Source organism: Mus caroli, chromosome 7, assembly GCF_900094665.2.
Source record: "Mus caroli chromosome 7, CAROLI_EIJ_v1.1, whole genome shotgun sequence".
Taxonomy (NCBI): Eukaryota; Metazoa; Chordata; class Mammalia; order Rodentia; family Muridae; genus Mus; species Mus caroli.
Window position 1 is genome coordinate 19,315,422 of NC_034576.1, and position 12,467 is coordinate 19,327,888.

Here is a 12,467-nt window from a genome sequence, read left to right on the forward strand (position 1 = left end):
GCTTCTATTTCTTTAGGGGATATGGGACTGTTTAGATCGTTAACTTGATCCTGATTTAACTTTGGTACCTGGTATCTGTCTAGAAATTTGTCCATTTCTTCCAGGTTTTCCAGTTTTGTTGAGTATAGCCTTTTGTAGAAGGATCTGATGGTGTTTTGGATTTCTTCAGGATCTGTTATGTCTCCCTTTTCTCATTTTGTTAATTAGGATGTTGTCCCTGTGCCCTCTAGTGAGTCTAGNTAAGGGTTTATGTATCTTGTTGATTTTCTCTCTTTTTATTTTTTTATTAGATATTTTCTTTATTTACATTTCAAATGCTACCTGCAAAGCCCCCTATACACCCCCTGTAATATTTTCAACTGTTAATATTCAACAAACAAAATAATCATTTTAAGATATATTTCATTGTTATGTTTCCTTTTTAATTACTGATTTTTATTAATTTGGATACTCTCTCTGTGCCCTCTGGTTAGTCTGGCTAAGGGCTTATCTTGTTGATTTTTCTCAAAGAATCAGCTCCTGGTTTTGTTGATTCTCTGTATAGTCTTTTTTTCTTTTTTGTTTCTATTTGGTTGATTTTAGCCCTGAGTTTGATGATTTCCTGCCATCTACTCCTTTTGGCTTAATTTGCTTCTTTTTGATCTAGAGCTTTCATATGTGCTGTCAAGCTGCTAGTGTAAGCTCTCTTCAGTTCCTTTTGGAGGCACTTAGAGCTATGAGTTTTCCCCTTAGGACTGCCTTCATTGTGTCCCATAAGTTTTGGTATGTTTTGCCTTCATTTTTCTTAAATTCTAAAAAGTCTTTAATTTCTTTCTTTCTTTCTTTCTTCTTGACCAAGCTATCATTGAGTAGAGTGTTATTCAGCCTCCATGTGTATGTGTGCTTTCCGTTGTTTTTGTTGGCATTTAAGACCAGCCTTTGTCTGTGGTGATCTGATAGGATGCATGGGATTATTTCAATCTTGTTGTATCTGTTGAGGCCTGTTTTGTGATCAATTATATGGTCAGTTTTGGAGAAGGTACCATGAGGTGCTAAGAAGCAGGTATATTCTTTTGCTTTAGGATGAAATGTTGTAAAAATATGTTAGATTCATTTGTTTCATAACTTCTGTTAGTTTCACTGTGTCCCTGTTTAGTTTCTGTTTCCATGATCTGTCCATTGGTGAAAGTGGTGTGTTGAAGTCTCCCACTATTATTGTGTGCTTTGAATTTTAGTAAAGTTTCTTTTATGAATGTAGGTGCCCTTGCCTTTGGAGCATAGATGTTCAGAATTAAGAGTTCATTTTGGTAGATTTTTTCTTTGACCAGTATGAAGTGTCCTTCCTTATCTTTTTTGATAACTTTTGGTTGAAAGTTGATTTTATTCGATATTAAAATGGCTACTTCAGCTTGTTTCTTGGGACCATTTGCTTGGAAAATTGTTTTTCAACCTTTTACTCTGAGGTAGTGTCTGCCTTTGTCACTGAGGTGGGTTTCCTGTGTGCAGCAAAATGCTGGGTCCTATTTATGTATCCAATCTGTTAGTCTACGTCTTTTTTTTTTTTTTTGGAATTGAATCCATTGATGTTAAGAGATATCAAGGAAACGGGATTGTTACTTCTTGTTATTTTTGTTGTTAGAGGTGGAATTATGTTTGTGTGACTATCTTCATTTGGTTTTGTTGAAAGATTACTTCTTTCTTGCTTTTTCTAGTGTGTAGTTTTCCATTGGCTTGGCTTTTCAAGATAGGGTTTCTCTGTGTAGCCCTGGCTGTCCTGGAACTCTCTCTGTAGACCAGACTGGCCTCAAACTCAGAGATCTCTGGCTGCCTCTGACTGCTCTGAGTGCAGGGATTAAAGCTGTGTGCCACCAGTGCCTGGCCATTAATTTTCACACATGCTTCATATAAATTATAGTGAAAGGGTGAAGGATGAATCCACATATATCTGAAGGAAAGATAGCGTAATATCAATAACTTTGAGCCTTTTGAAGTTGTTGAGATTTGACACATCTAATTATTCCTCAGGTATCATTTATGTCTTTGTTTTGAAGATTATCAAGCTCTGGAATCTGAGATCACTATTGAAGATGGCGGGCTCATCTGGCTATGGCTTGCTGAAGCCTCTGCAAAAACTGAGTGATGAGGAGTTCCAGAGATTTAAAGAGCTTCTCAGAAAAGAGCCTGAGAAATTTAAACTCAAACCAATATCCTGGACAAAAATCGAGAATTCTTCCAAAGAAGACCTGGTAACGCTATTGAACACACATTATCCAGGACAGGCATGGGATATGGTGTTAAGCCTGTTTCTACAGGTCAATCGGGAAGACCTCTCAATCATGGCTCAGAAAAAGAAGAGACGTAAGTGAGAATGGAGAGAAAGGGGAAATGTTGGGAACTAGCCTTGGCTGCTGGCAGGGCATGGAGTCAGGTGGAAACAGGAGCAGTGAAGGGGAGGAAGTCATTTGTTTCATGGAAGACAGGATAGAGTGGAAGCTCATCTCTGAATGGCTTCTCTTACTCTGACAATCTTTCTATTGAAGGCTTTGTTTATGTACAACATTTCCTCAGATTTTTTTTTAAATTAAGAAACAAACATTAAGCTTCATATTTTTTTATTTAATTTAATTTTTAATTTATTTTTTACATTCCATATTCTATTCCCTGCCCCATCCTCCCTCCAACTGCTCCATATTCCACATCTCCTCCCTACCCTACCCTGTCTCCATGTGGATGCCCCCATCCCCCACCCCACCTGACCTCTAAACTCCCTGGGGCCTCCAGTCTCTTGAGGGTTAGGAGTGTCATCTCTGAATGAACAAGGACCTGGAAGTGCTCTACTGTATGTGTGTTAAGGACCTCGTATCAGCTGGTGTATGCTGCCTGGTTGGTGGTCCAGTGTTTGAGACTCAGGGGTCCAGATTAATTGAGACTACTGGTCCTCCTACAGGATCACTCTTCTCCTCAGCTTCTTTCAGCCTTCCCTGATTCAACAACAGGGCTCAGCTATTCATTGGTTGAATGCAAATATCTGCATCTGACTCTCTCAGCTGCTTGTTGGGTTTTTCTGAGGGCAGTCATGATAGATCCCTTTTTGTGAGTGCTCTATAGCCTCAGTAATAGTGCCAGGCCTTGGGACCTCCCTATTTTATTCATTGATTACACAACTTTTCAAAATAAATTTTCTTCTAAAGTCTTCCTTGATTACATAAGAATATCAACAGAGGAACAAATCAAGCAAACAGCAATTTTATGAAAACTAAAAATTAACATTATGATAATCAAATTCCTTTTAACTCAATATCTTCTTCCATAAGATTGATGCTGTAAAGACTTGCAGTTATAGAAATGCTAGCCAGGATGACTCTATTTGAATTTTTTCTGTTTCAGTTTGGCACAGTATTAATAGATCTAAAGTTCCTACTACCTATTATATCAAACTTGGCTTTCTACAAAAGTTCAATCTCTCTGACACTTATTTAATTCTTCCTTTCCTTCCTCTATATTTCTTTTATGTTTGGCATAGGACCATTGCTCCTTTTTTTTTTTTTGATTCTTAAAATATTGTGTAGCTCCTTGATTAAGCAAAGGGAGTCCATCAGAAAAGTTCTGGTCGGACAAGTCTGTTCAGGAAGGCAAGCAGTTCAGTGACCCAAAATGCCTTCCTCAGTCATGAATTCCTGTTTCAATAAGATTCCTAACTTTAATACAATTCTGTAAAGAACAAATGAACATCAGGATTCCTAAATCTCCTCACTTTTACCTTCAGGAAGTTACCAAGGCTTGTCATTAACTGTATGATCACAATCTCTTCCTATTCATACAAGTTCTTTAGTTCTGAGGCTGAACATGATTCAACTACAGTTTGTCTGATTCTAAATTTCCCTAAATTTTTCTTCTTCAGTAATTTTCTCAAATCCTCTGTCTCATACTTACTAATAACACTCTTTAATCATCTAAATGTTTCTTAAGTAAGTAATATTTCTTAAGAACAACTCATTTTCTGTGTAACTGTTTATTTTGGGGAACTTTCATTTATTGCATTCTGTTTTGCACCAGCTTTTTGTTATCACAGTTCTAGCTTTCAGAGAGTATCCTTTAACAGCAAGAAATAGAAATATAGCAAAAGGTGTGTTGCATGTTGGTCCAGTGTGCCCCTGTCCATTGAAACATATTTGCAGCCCAACACTAACAATTATGTGGAAATATAGGACATCTTTTTTTTTTCAAAATAGAACAAAAAAGTAATAGATTTAAAATTCCATGCAAATACCAATTTTATGTTTTGAAAAGATATTTGAGTATTTATATTAAAGATATTTGAAAAATTATATGAGTATTTTGCTTATACATATGAATATGCTCCACATGCAAGCAATGCATGTGGTGGCCAGAAGAGGGCAGGAAGCCCTAGGACTGAACTTAACAGTTGTCAGAGGCAATGTCTGTGCTGGGAACTGAACCCAGATCCTCTGGGAGAATAGCAAGTTCTCTTAACTCCCTGAACATCTCTAACACACCAATCACTGATGCAATTCCTAGTAAATCCCAGAGAAGACTGTAGGCTCCTGCCTTCTGAAAGCATGGTACAGAAGAATCTCTTCAAATGTGTTATTGTCCACATGCTGGCTGCATGCTAACTTCCTTCATAAATAACCAGAGAAAGAAACACCTTCTCTCAATCTTCTTTGACTGAGGACATTGACCCAAATATGTTAAATAACATATCTAAAACTACGAGATGCATACAATTTAACCCAGGGCAACACCTTGATCAGGATTCTTACCCATAGACTTAAAACCCTATAATCCCCAAGTTGGATTTACTGCATTTTTACCTGAAGTAAATCTTGCTGTGACTAAGCATAGAATTCTAAACATATTTATCAAATTGAAAAATTATAAATAAAATGATTCTTAAATGCTTTACTGAAGATAGGAAAGTTTTAAACTGAATCTAACTCATAGTCATTTACAAATGAAGTACTTACAGATTTCCCCTGGGAGGTACCATGCCCTTTATAAATTTGTAATGCAAGAAATACCCAGAACTCAGGCTTTACTGTAGCTGTTGCTCAAAGGTGAATTACCAGTTTGGTCATAATGCTTTTATAGGCAATATATCAAATATATTATAACCCCGGGTATGGGGAAACAACTAACTGAGGGTCTAGGCTTTAGGACCTATGTTGGGTACCAAGGGGATATGTGCTAGCTGAGTTCCTTTTCTTTTACTTTCTTTTTTTTAAAAAAAAAACAAGATTTATTTATTTATTTATTTATTTATTTATTTATTTATTTATTTATTGTATACGAGTACACTGTAGCTGTCTTCAGACACAGCAGAAGAGGGCATCAGATCCCATTACAGGTGGTTGTGAGCCACCATGTGGTTGATAGGAATTGAACTCAGGACCTCTGGAAGAGCAGTCAGTGCTCTTAACCGCTGAGCCATTTCTCCAACTTCTGAGTTCATTTTCTATGTGAATTAAAGCATGTAAGAGCAGGAGTAGTCTAGGGAAGGTGAATGTAAAATGTATTGGCATTATAGATTTTTGAGGAAGAGAAGGGGTCCTACATATGGGACACAGTATTCACACACTGCCTTTAGCAGTGAGTTGCCACTTTTCACAAGCATGGAAAGTGTTGCATGCAATATTTTCTTTATTTAGAGGTGTGGTCATAGAAAACTGGTTGGTTGATTGGGGTTAGGATGGGACCCTAACCATGCTTTGTTTGTGGTGTCATAATAAAGGAAAACCTGCATTAGGTGCAGGTGAAGGAGATGGGAAGTTGTTGTAGGGGAAAAGGTAGGTGTGGCTCTCCACCCTTTTGTTTCTCCTCAGGAACAATGGCCTTGATGGTGATACAGATGTGTAGGTCATTCATTAGGCATGTATGTGTTTAAGAAATACTGCAATTCATTCTTTGGAGTATTCTATTCCTAATTGTCCTGTATTCTGATTTCATCCCACTCAGATAAACAAACTAAATACAAAAAGTTTATGAAGACTACATTTCAAAGGATATGGACAATGGAGACCAACACTCATATACCTGATAGAAACTACCATTTAATTGTAGAAACCCAGTACAAAGCATTGCAGGAAATATTTGATTCTGAGTCAGAGCCAGTCACTGCAATTGTAACAGGTGCAACAGGAGAAGGAAAAACCACTTTCTTAAGAAAAGCAATGTTGGATTGGGCATCAGGAGTTTTATTGCAGAACCGGTTTCAGTATGTTTTCTTCTTCTCCGTCTTCTTACTTAACAAAACCACAGAGTTAAGCTTAGCTGAGCTTATCTCAAGTACGTTGCCTGAGTCTTCAGAGACAGTGGATGACATTTTATCTGATCCAAAAAGAATCTTGTTTATCCTGGATGGATTTGATTACCTGAAATTTGACTTGGAACTCAGGACAAACTTGTGCAATGACTGGAGGAAGAGGCTGCCAACACAAATCGTCTTGAGTAGTTTGCTACAGAAAATAATGCTCCCGGGATGTTCTCTGCTTCTTGAATTGGGACAAATAAGTGTACCAAAAATCCGTCATTTGCTGAAGTATCCAAGGGTGATAACTATGCAAGGATTCTCTGAGCGGTCTGTAGAGTTCTATTGTATGTCCTTCTTTGATAACCAGAGAGGCATAGAAGTAGCTGAGAATTTAAGGAATAATGAAGTACTCCATTTATGCAGCAATCCTTATCTATGCTGGATGTTCTGTAGCTGTTTAAAGTGGCAGTTTGACAGGGAGGAGGAAGGGTACTTTAAGGCTAAAACAGATGCGGCTTTCTTCACAAACTTTATGGTTAGTGCATTCAAATCAACATATGCCCATAGTCCGTCCAAACAGAACAGAGCCCAATTAAAGACCTTGTGTACCTTGGCTGTAGAAGGAATGTGGAAAGAGTTGTTTGTTTTTGACTCTGAAGATCTCAGGAGGAATGGGATATCTGAATCTGATAAGGCAGTATGGCTGAGAATGCAATTTCTCCAGAATCATGGTAACCACACTGTGTTTTATCATCCTACACTACAGTCATATTTTGCTGCCATGTTCTATTTCCTCAAACAAGACAAAGACATATGTGTCCCAGTCATTGGAAGCATACCTCAACTTCTAGGAAACATGTATGCTCGTGGCCAGACCCAGTGGCTCCAGTTAGGCACATTTTTGTTTGGACTCATCAATGAACAAGTCATCGCCTTACTCCAACCATGCTTTGGCTTTATACAACCCATATATGTAAGACAGGAAATCATTTCGTACTTTAAGTGTCTTGGTCAACAGGAGTGCAATGAGAAACTGGAAAGAGCCCAGAATTTGTTCTCCTGTCTGCGTGACAGCCAGGAGGAAAGATTTGTAAGACAAGTGGTGGATCTATTTGAAGAAATTACTGTTGATATTAGTAGTTCAGATGTATTGTCAGTGACTGCATATGCTCTGCAGAAATCCTCCAAATTAAAGAAACTTCACCTGCATATACAAAAGAGAGTTTTTTCAGAAATCTATTGCCCAGACCATTGTAAAACAAGAACCTCTATAGGCAAAAGACGGTGAGTACATCTCTGAACCTTGTCTACAGTTGTTCAATATTTGCCTAAGTGCCCAGTGCATTATTTTATAGAAGTGTCCATGCTGTATCCACATAAATTCATGATGAAGTCAGAGGAAGATGTGGGGAGTCTTTCTCTATTCTCTGCCTCCATTCCTTGGGAAAGTCTCTCACCATCTTGATCAGGCAAACTGATCAGGAAGATACTAGGATCTAACTGTTTCCATTTTCTAATGCTGGGCCAACAGCCTCAAGCAACCATGTCCACCTTTCAATGTCAGTACTATGGATCTGAACTCAGGTTCTCTTGCTTGCACAACAAATACTCTTACCTGTCGATCCCTCCTCCTAGTATGGTAAAGTTCTTTTATGCCTATGCTTGATTGTTTAGATGACACAGTCAGAAAGGCTTTCTATTGGGTTTTCACATTGTTGTTTGGAGCTGTGTGGCTCCAAACAGCCACGTCTTGACTCCCTCCATTCACACAAAGAAAAAAATTGTCACAGGGCCAATATGAGGTGGAAATGTGAGTAACTTTAGTGCAGTGTCTAATGCTTGCCTTCATCCATAGTATGTTTAGGGTGTCCTGGTGAGTACATTGAGTTGGTGGTTATACTAAGTTGCTCTAGTTGACATGCCTCACATCGAATTAAGGTCGCTAGCTCCTACAAATGTGGTCTTTTAAATGTGTAAGTCTTTTACTGAACATACTAAGTAGTTCCCTCAGGACTCCCAAATATCTACCCTAATTCACATAGAAATCATGTTTTGTCACTAAAACAAGAGGCACTAGAACCCAGTAAAGAACCCAGTAAAGTTGGATACCTTCAGCAGTGAATCACAGATAGTAATAGTGAATCCACAACAGATTCAGTTCTAGTTTATCTCCTCTCAGGCCATGCCTCTTTATTATAATTTTTCAGTGCATTGATGTGTAATTTCATTCCTATACATAAAGCATCTGGGTTACTCTCGCTTTCTGTTCAGTTTGGTTTCCCTTCTACCTCACCACCCTATTTCTTTACAAGTTCCTTTCTCACATTGACATCTCTTTGTTTTGTCAGCTATGGAGCTTAACGAGGGTTAACCTCAGAGTGCCTAGGGGTTTGGAACTGAGCATTAGACCCTGGTGGGCTCACTTGTGGAAACAAACTTAATGGTGACTATTCCTCCCTCAGAAGCCAATGGTTAAACCGGAAGAGGTAGACCTCTCCTCGCTTTATTATTGGCTAGTATCAGGCCTGGTCTTTTACAGGACAATTAAGGCATCAATAGCTGCTGTGGATCAAGATTTCAATGTCTATACCATGGCCTGAAGATGGCATTTTGTATCCCACAGTGCTCTCTCCCCTCCCCTCTCTCCCCCCTCTCCTCACCACTCCTTACATCTCCTCTCTTTGCCTCTCCTCCCCTCACCTTGTTCCTTTCCTGTCCTTTCTTTCTTTAAAAAAAGATTTATTTATTTTCTTCAATGTATATGAGTGTTTTTCCTGCATGTATGTTTATGTACTTTGTGAGTACAGTGCCTGTGCAGCCCAGACGAGGCCATTTGGTCCCCTGGGACTTTAGTTACAGATGGTTGTGAGATTCCACATGCATTCTGGGAATCAAACTTGTGACCTTTGCAAGAGCATGAAGTTGTCTTAACCTCTTAGGCATTTCCTGCCCCAGGGTCACTTTGTTAATCACTATGCTGATTTGATCCATTTTATTTGTATAAACTTCTCCCAGTTTCAATGGTAACTCTCAGATTTGAGGGAGTTGGGAGTGATCTGCCTATTTGGGGGAATGACTTTAGTTGGATTTAGCCTTTAGAGAATAATGATGTGTTATCTCACTGCAGAAATACAGCCGAATATTGGAAAACATTATGTGGCATTTTCTGCAACTTACATGTGTTGGATCTGGACAGCTGTCAGTTCAATGAAAAGGCCATACAGGACCTCTGTCATTCGATGTCTCCATCTCCTACGGTGCCTCTGACTGCTTTTAAGCTCCAAAGCTTGTTGTAAGTTTAATAGTCTCCCATCATTTAAGTAGACAGAAGAAATTCCCTCCCTTCAGGAGAAGACTAAAGCATGAATAAATGCAGAACTGAAATTCAAGAATAGTAAATACAATAGTACCCAAGTCACATATTTGAAGTTTTCTGTGTCACACACACACACACTTGATTTATGTGTGGTTTAAGAGCCTATACATCTAGTGTGTGTGTGTGTGTGTGTGTGTGTGTGTGTGTGCACGCGGGCTCACACATGTGCATGCTAAAATAGCACTCAAAAAAAGGATTGACTATATTCTAGAGACTACAATGAATGTTAATTAAAGTCTATTTTAGAATTATTTTTAGTTGTGAGTATGTATGTGTGCATCTGAATTGGGTACTTTGGAGCCGGAGTTCTAAGCAGCTGTGAGCTTCCTGTCGATCTGTGCTGGGAAGTGGATTCTGGTTCTTTGCAAGAAGAGTATGTGCTCTTAACCACGGAACCATGTGTCCAGCCCAGTGTTAATCTCTAAGTCATCATGATGACGTTATCATGAGGAAACATAGCCTGGAATAAGTCTGCTTACATTTTTCCTTGAAGAGGGAATGAATACAAAAAGAAAAAAATAATTTTCTGAAAAGTCTGCAACCCATTCTATGACCATTATAGATTGTGATGCCATAAAAATATTAATGCTTAATAAGCCAGGTGATGGTGGCGCATCCTTTAATTCCAACAGTATGGAGGTAGAGGCAAGGAGATCTCTGAGCTTGAAGGCAGCCTGGTCTACAGAATAAGTTTCAGGACAACCAGGGATATACAGTAAAACCCTGTCTCAAAAAAAAAAAAAAAAAAAAAGAACCAGAAAACCATTAGTATTTAAAGAGAAATGGGCCCTTTACTTGGGAGACACAGCTAGAAACATTAATACAGATACAAGTATCTGTGTTATACATAAAGCATAATTCTGGTTTGGTTTCAGTTGCACTGAAAATACCATGACCAAAGGCAGCCTGGGGAAGAAAAGTGCCTATTTCATCTTTTTACCACTCCTTGGTCATAATCCATCAACAAGGGCGGCCAGGGCAGGAACCTGAAGGCAGGAGGTGATGCAGAGACCATAAAGAAAATGCTGTGTGCTCGCTGGTTTCCCCATGACCTGCTTCCACAATCTTTCTTATTCAGATAAGACCAACCTTCACAGGGGGAATTGCCCCCTCACAGTGGCATTGCTACGCTGATTTGTGATGAATAAAATGCCCCATAGGCATATCCTTCCGACAGAGGCAATCCCTCAATTCAGGTTCCCATTTCCCAGATAATGTCAAGTTGGCAACTTCGATTAGCTGGGACAAGGCAATGTCCAGAGTTTAATATGAGGGTAGGTATGAGCCTACTTAGAATGCTCTAGGTGTTATACAGATGTGGAAAATACGACAAAGGGGAGAGATCTGAGTAGCTTGAGTCTTAGTGCTTCTCCAGTATCTAGAGATAACCAGTGAAAGTTTATGAGGTAACCAGGATGCCCAAGCACTGCGTGTAAGACAAATCTGGGAGAGGGTGTACGCGAGTTGGTCAGCCATGTACCCACACACATCCTAGTATAATGTGACATTTGGCCTTATTCTGCAGGTGTTCCTTCATGACTGACTTTGGAGATGGTTCATTATTTCACACCCTTCTTTATCTACCTCACCTGAAATACCTGAACCTGTATGGCACTTATCTCTCCAGTGATGTGATTGAGAAGCTGTGCTCTGCTCTGAGATGCTCAGCATGCCGAGTGGAGGAGCTGCTGTAAGTCAATGCATTGCCCACACCCAGGAGTTTCTTTAGAGTGTTTTTTTTTCCCACAGATCTGGCAAATTTAATATTTCAAGCACGTTTAAGTAAGTCAAGGAGAAGATAGATAATAAACACTATACCATAGCAAAAAATAGTATAGCAAATGCAAGTGAAAATATAGCACTACATGTGTCTCAATTATGAACAATTTTGTAAAATCTTGACAAAATCTAAACATTGAACATTGGTTTTACGAAACTGAACTTGAATACAAAACACGAATAATGTTGACAAAAATAGTATAATTATTGAGGTTGTAGATAAGCCAATTGCATCAGTCTTATTTAGTAACGTACATGGGTATGACATTATTACACTATATATAAAATTGTCCCATATATATATATATATATATATATACACATACACACACACATACACATATATATGTATATATACTATGTATGTCCACTGATATATGATATATGTATATGTATGTATATATAATCAGAAAATGAGATTTAGCATAATAATTTCATGTTTTAAATATATTTTCTAAATGGATTAAATTAATCTATCATAACTCAATATATCATATTTGCATGTGAAAATATATAATATTTAGAATATTGTTTAAAAATTGGGATCAATTTTAAGAGTCATTTGAAAAGAAGGTTATAATACTAGTTTCTCAGAAGACTGGGGTAGGCAAATTGCAAATTTAACATCTGCTTGGTCTATATAGTACTAAGTTCAATGCCAGCCTGAACAATTTAGCACATCCTTGTCTGCAGTTAGAAAGTCAACTTTTCTTCTTTGTCGTCATCTTCTTCTCCTTCCTCACCTTCCTCCTCCTCTTCCTCCTCCTTCCTCCTCCTCCCCCTCTTCCTCCTCATCTACCTCCTCCTCTTCCTCTTTCTTCTCTTCCTTCTCTTCCTCTTCTCTTTCTTTTCTCTTCCTCTTCTTTTCCCCCTCTTCCTCTTTTTCCTTCCCCTCCTTCTCTTCTTCCTCCTCCACCTTCTCTTTTATTGGTTATTTTATTTATTTACATTTCAAATGTTGTCCCCCTTCCCTGTTTCCCCTCCACAAACCACCATCCCATCCCCTTCCCGTTTGCCTCTATGAGGGTGCTCTCCCCCCCCCCCCCCCCACCCACTCCCATC

At 38.7% G+C, this 12,467-nt stretch overlaps 1 protein-coding gene across 1 annotated transcript in view; it reads left to right on the forward strand.

Moving 5' to 3' along the window:
- Positions 1 to 12,467, forward strand: part of LOC110297407 (NACHT, LRR and PYD domains-containing protein 9B) — a 34,362-nt gene that overhangs the window by 9,654 nt on the left and 12,241 nt on the right. The window contains exons 2-5 of the mRNA XM_021166150.1: positions 2,005 to 2,337; positions 5,956 to 7,534; positions 9,378 to 9,542; positions 11,152 to 11,316. Of these exons, the coding sequence (XP_021021809.1) occupies positions 2,067 to 2,337; positions 5,956 to 7,534; positions 9,378 to 9,542; positions 11,152 to 11,316 (2,180 nt within the window). The 5' untranslated portion in view covers positions 2,005 to 2,066. The remainder of the gene's footprint in view (positions 1 to 2,004; positions 2,338 to 5,955; positions 7,535 to 9,377; positions 9,543 to 11,151; positions 11,317 to 12,467) is intronic.